This window comes from Anabrus simplex, chromosome 1, assembly GCF_040414725.1.
Source record: "Anabrus simplex isolate iqAnaSimp1 chromosome 1, ASM4041472v1, whole genome shotgun sequence".
NCBI classification, from domain to species: domain Eukaryota; kingdom Metazoa; phylum Arthropoda; class Insecta; order Orthoptera; family Tettigoniidae; genus Anabrus; species Anabrus simplex.
In genome coordinates, this window is record NC_090265.1 from 1698454722 (window position 1) to 1698470918 (window position 16197).

Sequence of the window (16197 nt, forward strand, 5' to 3'; positions counted from 1 at the left end):
AGTGAACCACCAGACTTATAAAACACTGCGTAATAAAACGACCTCTAAAATTCGAAGCGCTAGACTACGTTACGCCCACAACTTGATTAGACCTGACGTACGCCCTGCGACGATGTGGAAATCTATGAAATATTTTGGCATCAATAACCAGAAATCTAACGATGAACTAAATGTTAACGATGAATTAAACGACCATTTCCTTTCACCAACGGGAATTAATCCGGTCATAAAGGAGAAAACTATTAATACATATGATAATACGCCATCTTCACAAAGAGATCGATTTTACTTCAGTCACGTCACACCGCAAGAATTGATTGACTCAATAAAACGCATCAAGACCAAGGGTAGGGGTGTAGATAATATAGGCCATGAAATGCTCATGAAAATTCTCCACCACATCATTTATCCATTGGTGAATATTTTTAATTACTCACTGTAACAGGGGACTTATCCAGAAATATGGAAAATGGCCATAGTTCGCCCGCTTCCGAAAATAAAACTGGCGAAGGACGTTGGTGACTTTCGGCCAATTAGCATCTTATGCATATTGTCAAAAGCTTTAGAATTCATAGTTCACAAGCAAATTACCGACTCTTATTCAACACAATCTTCTTGATATCCACCAGTCCGGCTTTAAACCGAGACACAGCACTTGCAGTGCATTAACACATGTGACTGATGATATAAGGCAAGCTATGGACAACAAGCAACTGAGAGTTCTAGCGTTATTGGACTTTATATCTTCCTGATTAAAACACTGTAAATACCACTTATACGCTGATGACCTACAGATATATATACACAGCAAACCCGAAAACCTACACTCAGAAACACGTCACCTGAATGAAGACTTGATGACCATAGATATATGGGCCTGAAATCACGGATTAAAATTAAACCCATCAAAATCCCAGGCAATAATTATTGGTTATCCTAAATTACTTTGCAAACTCAATTGAACAGCGTTACCACAGTTGTCCATAAGTGGTACTCCGAAACAGTATAGCCAAAATGTAAGAAATCTTGGTATAATATTTGACGAACATCTGTCCTGGTCTGCCCAAACTATATCTGTGTGTAGAAAAATATATGGAACGCTACACTGTCTCAGTAAATTCAAACTCACTTTCCCTTTTAAACTAAATAAAATTCTTGTTGAATCACTCGCATTACCTCATTTTGATTATTGCGATATAGTTTACAACAACCTAGGAGTAGACTGGGGAAGGAAATTACAGTGTGCTCAGAATGCTTGTGTAAGATTATCTGTGGACTTCGTTACGCTGACCATGTCACACCGTCTTAAACGCGGCTCGGGTGGCTTCGCCTGCAAGAACGACGCACACTTCATACTCTTTGCTTCTTGCATACTATTCTTAAACGTTCTCAATCAGCCTATCTCCGTGATCGAATGAAGCTCCTCTCCACAGACCATAACAAAAATACCCGATCCTGCTGCACCATGTATTTATCCCTTCCTGTACACAGAACAGCAATCTACACTAAATCATTCACCGTTACCGCAGCCCGACAATGGAATCTCTTACCAGTGGACGTCAGAAGCATGTCCAGCAGCTTAGCTTTTAAACATGCCTCTGTCAAAATACTAGGTAAACATGCATGAATCATCAAATTATGACCTGAAAACACCTACTCCTACTGCCTCTTCATCATCATTTCCCTCTTCCTTTCACAGATCTTCTTCTTCTTCTTTTCCTTCTTACTAATCCTTCTCTTCACCTCTCAACTGAAGGCGATATTTTGGTGTACTGTAGAAATGTATATATTTTCTAAACTTTTTCTTAAGTAGTTGTTATAGAACTCATTCATAATTATATTCTTAATGTACTCTACGTACGATTTATATTATATAGATGATATGATCTTTGTAAGTGTGGTTACTTTTGTTAATGCTATTACTGTTATTATTGTTCATATTATCATATTATTATCATCAGTAGTTATTATTAAATGTTCTAGGTTAAGACTGCCAGGATAAATAAAACATATCACTTACTTACTTACTTACTTACTTACTTACTTACTTACTTACTTAATAGCATCTCATCATAACATACTCTCATTCAATTCCTCAGCTAAGGCACAGAGACTCCCAACAATAAAATCACGTCCCCAGAGAATACAATCACATAAAATAAAAGGAGCATAAAATGGGAGAAGAGGGAAGGGTGCACCGAGCTCTTAAAATTCAACCAGAGAGGAAAAAAGGGAAAAGGGGCGGTTACCATGGTTTCACACAAAAGAACAAAAATATGGAAAGGCAACCCTCAAGGAATAAAATATACTAAACTAGAAAACAGGTAAGGAAAGCCAATGATGGCAATGTGAAACGAGCAATAAATAAGTAAATTAGGCACTAAAGGTATCACGAATTAAGCGTCAGAACCACCCATGCTCACACAGAGACCAAGGTGTCAGGTCGTCGCAAATAAAGGGATCTATAAGAGCGTCAACGCACAGCACATAAATAAAATAAACAACCGCTCTCGAGCTCAGACAATGTGAATCAGAAAGTGTTCCATCAAAGAGACGAAGTGTCTCCAACACCGAAACACACAGAAGCAGGCAAATCGCGTAGTTAGCTTGAATTCATACCAGGTCTATGAAATGGACATGAATTATGCAGAACACGCGATAAAATAATACAACATGAGTTCGAGCGGAATGTAAATGAAGCGACCTGAGAAAATTGTCTCTGCCGGCACACAGCAAACAATCACATACACACACATGAATCCGTGTTACCTTCAATTCACAAAATAAACATATTGGATAAGTAAAAGAAAATCAAGGTTAACACACGAATAAATTATAAAAAACACGTAATGAGGGAAGCCTTTCTAACCCAACTAAAAGAAGATTTAAGAAAAATAAATAGCTCGATTATGTAAGCAATAAACATTCTCTAAAGGTCGAGATGTGTACAAAGACATCTTGAATTTCTTAAAATATTGTTTATATGCCACAAAGGCGACTTGGAAATCCCGGCCTTCCATCTTCTCAAGTCAAAAATCTCCAAAAAAGCAACCAGAAAGATAATCCAACAAGAAATGCTTTGACCTATCCTATCTTATGAGATGCCATCTGTCGGAATAGGGAAAGATTACATAGTAACTACACATGATGGGAAAGAGTAATAGTTCATAGATAAGATACAAGAGTTCGCTAGGAACGTGAAGACATCAGAAAAAGTAAACGTACCATAAAATGATATGGTGCGGTTGAAAGTGCATACAATTGAATGGGATTAACTACGAGAGATGTGAAAAGTTTAAGTATTTAGGAGTGCTGGTGACAAAAGATAATGACATGAAAGAGGAAATAAAAGCGAGGATTGCTGCAGGCAATAGGGCTTACTTAGCTTTACTGAAAGTGTTTAGATCACGCAGCCTTGGTAGAAGATTAAAGTTGACAATCTACTGAACAGTATTACGACCAGTGTTAACTTATGGTTCTGAAACATGTACACTGACCAAAGCAGATGAACTGTTGAACAGATGGGAGAGAAAAATACTGAGAAAGATTTTTGGCCCAGTGAAGGAAGGGGAATTTTGGAGAATAAGGAAAAACAAGGAATTGGAAGAACTCTATGGACATCCAAGTATCGTAACCGAAATAAAAAGAAACAGATTAAGGTGGTTGGGACACGTGGAGAGAATGCCGGATAATAGGGCGTCAAGAAGATCTACAAAGGAAATCCAGGTGGTAGAAGATGGAAAGGAAGACCCCGGAAAAGATGGCTGGATGAGGTGGAGGAGGATTTAAGAAAGATGGGAATAAGAAGATGGAGGAGGCGTGCAGAAGATCGTGAAGATTGGGCTTGAATCGTCAGAGAGGCCAAGGCCCTATAAGGGCTGTAGCGCCGAGGAGTAAGTATAGACAAGAAGGTGACTTACCAAATAAAATCACAAAATATACAAGATATTTAGGAGTTAAAAATCACGTTATGAAGTCATCCTTAGTTCAAAGCTATACCTTTTTCAGGAACTACCCTAAAGGAATGAAATCCATTGATTTTTCCAATGAAAAATTGGTGAGAAAATGCTTTACAGGACTGTAATAGGTCACTAGTTTTACTATGTGAATGGATGATGATTATCATGATGGTATATCTTCATAGTGATGACTGCCCAAACAAGGGGTTCTCAGTGGATTGGCCTCCTCATCAGTCAAGTGATGATGATAATAATAATAATAATAATAATAATAATAATAATAATAATAATAATAATAATAATAATAATAAGAAGAAGAAGAAGAAGAAGAAGAAGAAGAAGAAGAAGAAGAATTGTATGGCCTCAGCTACCATGCGCAGACATTTCAATTTGACGCCATTTGCCTCTCTGCTCGTCAATTTTGTCGTTCTGTTTTACTCTAGGCCTACTAGATGGGAAACCGTGTAAACTAAAACTCTCTTGGGCGTCTGTGCCTTAGATTTAATGAATTTTGACGGGTAAACACCAAATGTGTCACCAGAGATCTTTTACATGCCGACCACTTTTTTCTGCCCTTCAAAAATCCAACTACCTCTGCCGGATTTGAACCCGTTATCTTGGGATCCAGAGGCCAACACTCTACCACTGATCCACAGAGGCAATTAGTCAAGTGATGATTTATAATATCAGAGGAGAAGGTTAATATTGAAAATGCAGTTGCCTCAATCATATTCTCTAGAATTTTCAGTCTTTCCAGGAATTCCAGAATTTCACTAGGAGTAGTACCTTTCACACCAAACATCACCCCAACAACTTCCTGTTGATTTATGTTGTACTTCACCCCGAGATTTTAACAGCATAATTCATGTTGCTGATCGTCCTTGATTTCAAAGCAAATTGTAGGGCGGCAAGAAGAATAAAATCTTTTACTCGATTGATGAAGATGTCGACTCTTTTGAACCATCTGCGGGAAGGCATCGTACCTTTTTGCATAGATCAAGACTGTCACATTTACTAAGGCTGTCAGCAGTCATTGAGTGTACTCTGTTGTGATGGTCGATTCTTAACAGTTTTCCCTTGCATCAGGAGCCTAGCACATGGGCTAAACTTTCATGCTCTTTGCATCTTCTGCAGTGGGTACTGCAAAGACTTGTACTGCGGAGAGATATTCCAGGGATTATGTTGCAGTTCATTTTGATTGCTGGGGCTGTTGATGTAGATATTTGGCCCCTTTAAACAGCAAACATCATCATCATCATCATCATCATCATCATCATCATCATCTACATCATCATTTTGATTGCTTTAGGTTGTTGGCCATAAGACAGACCTTTTTTTGTGAACGTCCAGGATTTTCCCTTCTTCCATTGTGAGTAAAAAGTTATTTCTTTCCCTGTACTGGGTAATGTGCTCCATTTCTTGAAGGAATCCTTGTGAAGTTGTTTCTTAATATGTTTTAGCCAGAAATCTTCAGTTGTTTCTGGTGGCAATTGTAATTGGCTAATACTTTGAGTAATTTCACTTTGAAAGTCCCTGGTTCTCTGAACGTACAGGTTGTTTTCTGTTATTAATGTTCAGCATATATTTATATGTTGAATTGAAGTTTATCATTGAGCTCTGAAAACTCAGAGCCCTCTTAATTTCTGAGGTGTCTAGAGAATTGCATCAAGAGCATATGTTGGCAAGCCAATGGTTTCCTTTACAGCATTGCGAAGATTTTATCCATGTCAGTGAGGAATATGGTATTAAGATCTTTCAGAGCTCTGCACTGGAAAGGATAAACTAGCTGATGCAAAAAATATAGATTGAACACCAATTACGAGGGCAGATCGGAAAGTAACGCACAATAATATTTTTCCCAAAAGTTTAGTATGTACCGAAATGAAACAAATGACAAATGAACTTACATCTTTGACCTACTTTTCTACATAGTCACCAAGTTTCTCAACACGTTTCTCCCATTGTAGTACCAGTTTGAATATGCCCTGTTCATAGAAGTCCATTTGGTTGGAGTGTAGCCTCTTGATTTCACTTCCGCATCTGTCGCAAAGTGTTTGCCGGCCACAAATTTCTTCTTGGGATCAAACAGATGAAAGTCCGACGGTGCCAGGTCCAGACTATGTGGTGGATGCTGGAGCACCTCCCACCCCAAATTTGGCGAGTTTCTCACAAACAGGTGCAGCAACATGGGAACGGGGATTGTCATGAAGAAGTTTGACACCGTCAGTATTAATGTTGTGGCGTTTGACATGAAGGGCACAACACAACTTCACCAAAGTTTTAATGTAGGCTTCGGCATTCACAGTGGTCCTGTGTTCAGCAAAGTCCGCCAATAATGCACCAAACTTGTCCCAGAACACTGTCACAAGCACTTTCCTAGCAGATTGAGTCACTTCATTTTTTTTTTGTACTGGGGAACCAGCATGTTTCCACTCATTAGAGGCTTCCTGCTTGGTTTTGGGTGTGTAGTGGTACGCCCACGACTCACCACCAATGCTGATTCCTTTCAGAAAGTCATGCCCTTCTGCAGTGTAACGCATTAAGTGATCCATGCTTGTCATCGTTCGCTGGCTCTTATGGTTGACTGTCATGTTCTTAGGCACCCAGCGAGCACTAACTTTATGGAATTTTAACATGTCATGAACAAAGTCATTTACCTCACCATAGGAAATGTTGAATGTCTGTGATAACGTTCGCAGGTGCACATGTTGGTCGTTCAAAATTGCTGCCTCAATGGCGTGGACATTCTTCGGAGTTGAAGCTATTACTGGCCACCTGGAGCGTGGCGAACCATTAAGGTTCACATGTCCTCTTGGAAGAATGCACACCAACTGGAGACATTACTACGGTCCAGACAGTCATCTCTGTGAATTCACTCGGTGTATGCCCTTTGACCCACAAATATCGAACTATACTTTGCTGCTCTTCACACGTGGACGACAGTAACATGCTTGCCATGTTTGTTTCGTAGTTCAGCTTACTCTCTCTAGAGCTGCTCATGAAAACGTAATACCCTCTATGCGCAAACTTCAAGCTATATTGTCGTGAATTTCAACATTCCATCTGCAATACCAGGGGAGAATAAAATAATCGTGCGTGACGTTCTGATTTGCTCTCATAATTTGAAACAGTACATTATTTTGTAGAAAGTATATACATGACAATGAGTTTTATTGTAGGACTCCCAGTCCTCTTAATTTCTGTGGTGTGTACAGAATTATATCCTTACATCCTTTAAGTAAGTAATTCGTCTTTATTCGTGGCAAAGTTAGGTCTCAAGGCCCTCTCTTACACTTAACTACAACATTTAAAAAATTATTTAACAGAAAATTAATTTTTAAAAATACAAGAAGTCATTTAAGAAAAGTTATATAATATATCAAGTAGAGTATTATAAAAAACAAGCCCCACAGAATCAAGACACCCTAAAACGTAGACACCAGACTACAGACCAAGATTTTTTTTTCCAATTGGCTTGACACAGATAATTCTTATGTTGATGATGGGATAGGAAAGGCCTAGGAGTAGGAACGAAGCAGCCATGGCCTTAATTAAGGTACAACCCCAGCATTTGCCTTCTGTAAAAATGGGAAACCACAGAAAACCATCTTCAGGCTCTTGACAGTGGGGTTCAAACCCACTATCTCCCGGATGCAGGCTCACAGTCATGCGCCCCTAACCACATGGCCAACTTGCCCGGTCAGACCAAGATCAACAAACCATGGGAAGAGTAATTTCAGACGAGGAGAGGAAATCAAGATCCGAGAGAATGAAGAAGTACTAGGCTGAGAGAAAATTGGAAAATCCATTGTATAATTGACTAAAGTCTTGGAATGTTAAATAAAAAATAAAAATATTAGTAATAGCAAATATGGAGATAGTAATAGAAATAATTATAGATTGTAAATCATGAGAATATAAATGAAGGTGATGATAATTATAAAACTATCAATACTGTACTACGAAATGATTTTATCCACATTAGAGATGAATTTATTTAGCAAGATCTTTTTCTGTACTGGAAAGGATGGAAGTGGTCATAAGAGAACACTGCCCTTAGCATTGACCTTTGTAACAAGCTTGTTGAGTTATTGTTGTAGTGTAGGACAATGAATGCTAAAAAAGTTCCTTCAGATTTCATGACACATTTTCTGTGGATTTTAATGTGACTTTTCAGAAAATTACTATTGAGGGACTCATACAAGTGAGACCTGATATTAATAGAGGACCAGGTTTTGCTTGTGAGTTAAGAATTCAGCACACTAGATGAATATAACTGTAAAGTGACTATGAAGTAATGATCATGTTAAATATTTTTAACTAATGTATTGTATATTATTTCCAGATATTCCCAAAATAAAATGCAGTGCATTATTAGGGTGTATATTAGAGATTCTTGACAATGATTACTACCGAGAAAATTATGGAGTCAGGTTCATTGAGATCCTTCGAAGTAGAGTGATGCCATTTAGAAAATACTGGAGTGACATGTCATCTGAGTTATGGATGAGTGAGTATCTTTTAATTTTAGTATCATTTAATCATGGAGTGAATTTGTATATTTTAACTTTTAATTTTACTTTAGTTGTTTTACTCTTAAATTCATTTAATAGTATTTTTTGCTTTTTATTTTTAATTAGAGAATACTGATTTTATATTTGTCCAGTGACTGACACCAGAGTAAACAGTACCTGTTGCTGCAGTCAGTGTCCCATTATTGGTTGTGCTGGTACTGAATGGATGAATTATGAGGCATGTCCAGTGCTGAGTAAGGGCTCATCCACAGTGAAGTATCATACCTTATACTGCCATTAATCCTGCACTGAACTATAGAATGCTCAGCATCAATTGGATGTGATCATAACAGAGCACCACCCTTAGTCTTGCAATTAACTGCAAAATGAGATATGTTATCAAATGGAAATGGTCATAACCAAGTACCACCCTTAATTGTAAAGTGTGATGTGTTATCAGATGGAACTAATCGTAACAGAACACTGTCCTTAACTGCAAAATGAGGTGTGTTATTAAACGGAAGTGGTCACACCAGAACTTCACTGTACCATTGACCTTCATAGCAAGCTGTGTGCCGACCATGGCACTGGATTTGCAAGTTGATCTTCCATTTGCTTAAGCTAGCACCTCTTGTTCAAGGGTTGAGTTCTAATGAAAAATGCTGAATCAATTAATTTTGTCTGGGATATAATTGAATTAAATAATTGTCATTCTCGTGCAACAAAAAATAAATCTGTCTGGATGTTGTTTTAAATCCCTATACAAAAATAATAATGATAAAATTCTCCCTATTGCTGTCATTTTTTGGTTTGATGGATGAACTCTAAATCCAGTCTTTTTGCATGCAAAATACTCTGTACTCTACTCTACTATGTACTATGGAGTTAAGTAATATGTGTGGGCTTAGGCCAATACTTCATTGTGGCCACATTGATGCAATGGACCAGGATTTTAGGGTTGGCGCAGATGCAGTGCTTCGTTGTGGAAGATGTTACTTGTAGGGTCAGTGGTGCTGCTATAGCACTTCTCTCATTCCTCTGCTGCCTTGTATATTATGGTTTCTCTATAACCGCCTGTATTTGCTGTCGAGACCTGGTTTGGGCTAGAACAAATTTGTTACTTTCATTGACCTATGTCAGTCTCATCCTTGGCTTTGACAAATTGAAAGTGACTGGCATAAACGTTGAATGGTTTGAAAATATCGCTCATAGGGCTGGTGCATGCATTTCAGTAGGTTTGGCACCTTATATGTAATGGCAACCTCTAGCCTAGTGAGGAAATTAACGGGAAACTTTGTTGCTTCTCATTTTGCTTGTATGCCTCTTCAGTAATGATTAGGCTGTCTATGACACTGATGGTGGAGCTGTTGAGGATCCAGCCAGCCTTCAGGCTGAGTAATCATCACCACCACCACCATCATCATCATCATCATCATCATCATTTTCCAGCTCCAGTTTCCTGGGTGTGACGTACAAGCACTCGCCACTTATTCCTGTCTAAGTATAGTTTCTGTTCCTCTATCTCTTCCCACTTGATATTCCTCTTTCTGACATCTGTTGGTTTAAATTGGCTAATGATTTCTACCAACACTTTGAACAGATAACGCTTGTTATGTTAGGGCAACCAAAATATACACTTAAAATTATCGTTGTATTGTAAATTGTGTATGAAAGAATTGTGTGGGCTCTTTTTCTCGGAATAACTTTGAATTACATGTAATAAATATCATTTTTGGTCCGTATTGATGATATTTGATTGAAATAATAACATTAAGTTATTTATTAGACCACCTAATCAATACAAAATCATCTTGGATGATTTGCATAGATTTGTTAGCTAATAGCTAATACAGAATAATAGCTAATACTATAGCTAATAGCTAATACTATTAGCTAACAAATCTATGTAAATCATCCAAGACGATTTTGTATTGATTAGGTGGTCTAATAAATAACTTAATGTTATTATTTCAATCAATAACTTTGAATGCCTGATAACATAACAAAAGGAGTAATATTTCGTAGATTTGATATTCTTTTGGGTTTATGCAATGTCAAAAAAAGACTAGCTGTAGGAAAACTCTGTTTCTCAAAGACTTTGCTCCACATCCTCAGAAGAAAATTACGACTGTTTTAATAATGCAAAAAGTCATCTGCATATAGATCATACAGAGAAAGGTAAAGGCTTCTACCAATTGCGACCTTAGCACTAAGTCGGGATACAGTGTTTATCTCTGAGCGTCGTTGCCTTTGCCCCCAGGAATGAACCTGGTGGAGGCTGGCTTCTCCAGAAGTGAATGTCCCTTTCCAAAAATATTTTGACTATCTGGTGGGGAAGCAAACCCATGTCCATTCAGGCGAACCAAGCACGTGTTTACTTCAGTAAGGTTGAGTGGTTGATGAAATGGTAACTTTGTTCATTGCTCATTATGCACCATTGTATACAGAGAAGTTGTTCATATTACCAATTTACTTGGATGTTTGGTGTTTTCTCAATATTGTCACGATACTTATCCTTTAGCTCTTTGCACTTAGCTTTCTCTTTCAGTTTCTCAGCATTAATTTCTCTCTCTTCTTTCCTTTCCATGTTATTTTCAATTTAATTAGTACCTCTGCTACAACCAATATATGTTCAGAATAAACGTTGGCTCCTGGGTAACATTTAGCATTCTTTAGGCAGTTCCTGTACTGTTGTATCATTATATAATCAATTTGATATTTCTTGTCATCTAATCAATCTATCCAAGTAAACCTTCTTCTTTTGTGATTGTTAAACGTGTTTCCAACCATCATGCAATTTTCATTACAGAATTCAATCAACCTTTCTCCTCTCTCATTTCTATCTCCCAGTATAAATTTACCAATGGTCTTACCACCTGATCCTGCACCAACAACTGCATTCTAATCATCCATACAACAATTGCATTCTTTTCCTCTTTCTTGATGAGTTGATCTATCTTCTCATAACACTCTTCTATCTCTTCATCAGAATGATTACAGGTCGGCATATAAACTTGTATGATCACTAAGTCTTTTCTTTTTCCTTTCAGTCTTATCATCATAATCCTTCTATTGATATACTTCATAACTTTATTCTTCAGTCGTTTTCCAGTCAATATTCCAACTCCATACAGTCCATTTTTTATCGTCGCCCGAGTAGTTCATTCAAAAGTTGCCGCTTTCTAGTTCTCCACATCCACCCCATCTTATTTCACACATTCCAAGTACATCCAAATTATTTTTCTTCATCTCATATTTAGCGTTTTCTAATTTTCCTTCCTGTAAAAGGGTTAGAACATTCCACGTCCCTATCTGCAATAATTCTTCTTTCTTCTTCTCCTCCCTTCCATACTTTAAAAACTTCGTTGTATACCCCTCCCAGTGATCTGAATGAGGGGAATCTTTACCTCCGGAATCTTTTACAAAGAGTTCCATCTCATGAATGTCTTGGGAGATAATGCCAGTGATGGTTTCCCGTTGCCTTCCACTGTCCTCCACATCCTGTCGCTGGCTGACCCAGATTCCCACTGGGTTGGTACCCAACCTTCCACTGGGTTGCTCAGTTTAACAGGGGCACCATATGTAGGTACAATTGTGGAGAATTAGGGTGAGAGAGGCTAAGAGAACTCTCTGTTTGAGTTCTTATATTCGCATCTCACCCCCATTTGTTAGCCAGAGTCACAAGGTGGAATTAGCGACTTCCCCCAGGTCATCTCCTGGGCCTCCAGTAATATAGCAGTGTGTATATTGATTCAACTTTGTAGTTGTCAGAAGTGCAAACTTTGAAGAAGGAAAAAGAGATAATGAAGGACGGAAAAGAAAACCACCTATCCAGATCCTTCATAGCTGGCAGCCAGGTATTGCTTACTAGGTAGCTTGTGTCCCTGTTAAAATTATTGAGATTTTTGCTTATTTCCATTCCTTCCCATATTATCCTAGACTGGTTGGTCTGTATGTGAGTAAGAGTTTTGATATCTTGGGACAGGTCACGACCCAAAGGACGGATATCCTCAGCTATTGTGATTTGTATCACTAGTTAAAACAGACATTTCTTCTGTTTTTTTAAAAATTCTGTTATTAATGCATTCTTTTCGGGTATGGTAAAGTGTTATATTTTGTGCTTGGGGGAACAATGTTGCTCGGCGTCTGTACGTTTAACCTTAAAGTACCCTGCACGTTTGCTCTGTGTGGTGCTAATAGAGCAACAACAACAACAATAAGATGCTGCCGTACTGCCCTACTGAGCCTCACAGCTATGGCAATTGAGAAATCAATGTAAATAATAGTAAAAACAGTCCTGAGGACTTGCATGTCCATATCTGAATCTTCAGCTCTCAGTTAACAATCTGCCAACTAAACATCAAAGGCATCAGTAAAGCAAAAAGTTAATACTTATACAAAAACCTCCTGGACCACTCCGTGGATGTAGGTGTGCTTCAGGAAACTCGTACAGAAGATGACCTCCGACTCGACTGTAGGGGTAAAATTCCAGGATACCAATTAGCAGCAGCAGGTCAGGAAGGATATAGTGAACTATGATGTTCTTGCAAATGTTGTGAATCAAACTTTCCCTTCCTCATCCATACAAATGAAAAACTGTTATGATAACCAATGTATATAAACCACCTACAGTCAACTGGTCAGATCCCATCATGTCGGTCATTATCATTATCATGTACGTACAGAAAATAACATAATCATTGGAGACTTAACAGCCACCACAGTTTATGGGGATATGATAAGTGTGATGAGAATGGTGACAGAATACATTAAAAATTATAAACAGAAAAGTTTTCCACCTATTCAATACATAATTATATTGACAATGTGTGTATTTACATGGGGCCAGTTTCAACCCTACTCGGGGTCATCATCAGCCATATTTAAACAATACACAGTATTTGATGAAATCTTAAAACATGTTTCAAAGCAGTAAGAACATTATAATTAACACTATGATGTGTGGTTGAATTAGGCGAAGTGCTATGGAGCTCAAAATGTTGCAAATGAAAGTGAAATATTAGGAGTGACATAAGTGAGCAATATATACTACAAGTACATCAAACACGTTAAAAAGTCTGGGTATAAAAGTACAAATGAGATGTTCTATGTTGTAGATCAACTTGAGTAAAATTTTAGACACAGGGTGTTTCAGATAGAATTCAGTAGGTCCTGGTAATACATTACGGTTGTGGACCGAGTGCTATGGTACTAAGAATGAACACAATATAACGTGACACTTGTAATAAAAGTATACAAGTATGTACAAATGTTTGAGTAACAAATGTGTAGATGACACTCTATAGAAGAATCTGTGAGGAGTATCTGTATCAGCTCAAGCAGAAAATTTTGTAGCCGTAATCGGGATAATACGTTTACAAGTAATAATAATAATAATAATAATAATAATAATAATAATAATAATAATAATAATAATAATAATAATAATACCTGCTACCATTATGTAATATCGTTGATACACACAAACTCAAATTAGTAATGAGACGAGATAATAATAATAATAATAATAATAATAATAATAATAATAATAATAATAATAATAATAATAATAATAATAATAATAACAATAATAATAACAACAATAATAATAATAATAATAATAATGGCATACACGAAATGTTAGACGCAATAAAGACAAACTAAAACCATACGCATATTTAGCACAGAAGACAAACAGTAATGATCAGGTTAAGCAACATGATGGCTAAGAAAGGATACGTGGAAAGCGGATAGGAACCATATCCAGGCGGTGAAAGGTATTGACATTGCTGAAGAAGCGAAATCAATGGTGATTCCAATTCAGTAAACAGTATACTTAACAATTTAGATGGAAATAATAGCGCAAATAATCAACAAAACTACACTTTTAAGAAACTGAAACAATTCAAACAATAATTACAAATTACCTAGCAAGGTCAAATTCTGTGATACGGAAAATCTCACACAATGTACAAACTTCATGGCGCAACATTTAAGTGACTTAATACTGTCAAAATGAATAAAATTTAAGCAACGTACATAGTCAAAAGGATATACACGGAAGGAATAAAGTACAACTTTTAAAATGATAATCTTAGTGCAGAGCACCTTTAGGAGGCAGCCCCCTCAAAAACACTTCTGAGAAAGGGTGCCCGTCCTTAATTTGAATACTCCAAGATGACGCAGAACAAATGAGACAGCCCCAAAGGGATAATTTACAGTTTACAATTACATCGAGAGGCGTTGAACATATAATTTACAAAACAAAGTAATGGGAACTGTCTCTTAACATAAGTGACGTGACTTGCCGTAAAGGCTAAGTCATATTAATAAAATTTGGCGACTGAAGGAAAAACGGGTAAGCTCCGGCAAAAAGAAATTAAACGGAACGCTACATTTGAAGATAACTACCAGAAAGATGACAAAGCAAAGTGCTTACCTGTTGGAGCGGCCAAGAAGGCAACCTCTCCCTTCAGTGGTCACAATTCAAAGACGCCTCGGAAGAACTTGGCTCTAGCGAAGAGCTCCTCTCCAGAAAATTGGGAAATCGTAAAACAACCGATGAGCGTCCGTTATTTTCCTTCGTCTGCCAATCACAACTAATTTTATTATGACCAACAATTGGAGCCCAGGAATAAAATCTGATAAAGAACATCGAGTAGCATCGAGAAGTTTCAAAATTGATGCAATATGATGCAACCGGAAAATCCTAGAACCATCCTACACCCGATCTAGCACGTGTACTACAGTATGTCCCACAAATTTCTCAAATATCTCTAATATTTTTTAAGATTAATTTCTTTTTACAACAACCAAACAATCTTGAAGCAGTGTCGTAAACAATTCCAAATATTCCCACACAGAAAATATAAACAAACCAATAAATAAACACATGATATAAAATTCCTCACAGTCATTCAAGTCCAAATCACATTTTCTTTCCTTTAAAACACTACAAATTTGATACTTGGTGTATTAGGTAACCATGCTATGTTGATAAGACTGCAGGGTTGATTGTTGGAACTGTGCAGACTGAATATGAAGTTTTAGAGTTCTTCTGGAGTTGTAAGTAGGCATTGCGCGTCGTGATATTAATGGGTGGAACTCTCAGTTCATAGCAGAACAAATGGGACCTATTAAAATTCAGAAAAGCCAGTAAAAATGTAAAGTAGCAGAAAGAAGAATAGATGACAACAAGGCGAACGGACAATCACCTAGCACGGCGGTGTGTGCAGCTTAGCGGTTTGGGCAGAGTGTAGGTGGCTTGGGAGGGGATGGGGGGGGGGAGGGGCGAATTTAAGGCGGAGCTAAAGGCTGTGGGAGAAAGGGTAATTGTTTCGGAAAAGTACCTTTAATTAAACCTAGGATTGAATTCTGGTTGGCTGAAATTGTTTCTGAAAAAAATGATAAATAAATCAAAAAGGATGTTGGGTTTCTCTGGATTTCATTAAGATTGTAATTGGCGTTAAAAATTGGTCTAGGTGTATGTGGTAATTGTCTGTTATGCTGAGTAAAGGACTCTTATTTGCTAATTCATGAATGTCCATGTCTTGTTTGATATTGGTGAAATTATGGTTATAATCTTGCATGTGTTGGCCGATAGCTGAGAACTTAATACAGATGTTGATTCCCATAGGGAATCTGTAATATTTGTTCTGAATGAGTAAATTTATAATACCAGTATAAATGGTCCGTTATTGGACATTATAAATTTTCCAGCCAAC

General features: G+C 37.4%; 1 protein-coding gene across 1 annotated transcript in view; it reads left to right on the plus strand.

Annotated features, from left to right (window-relative positions):
• Positions 1-16197, plus strand: part of LOC136863856 (serine-protein kinase ATM) — a 570640-nt gene that overhangs the window by 56386 nt on the left and 498057 nt on the right. Inside the window, exon 4 of the mRNA XM_068226546.1 lies at positions 8305-8469. Coding sequence (XP_068082647.1) covers positions 8305-8469 — 165 coding nt within the window. The remainder of the gene's footprint in view (positions 1-8304; positions 8470-16197) is intronic.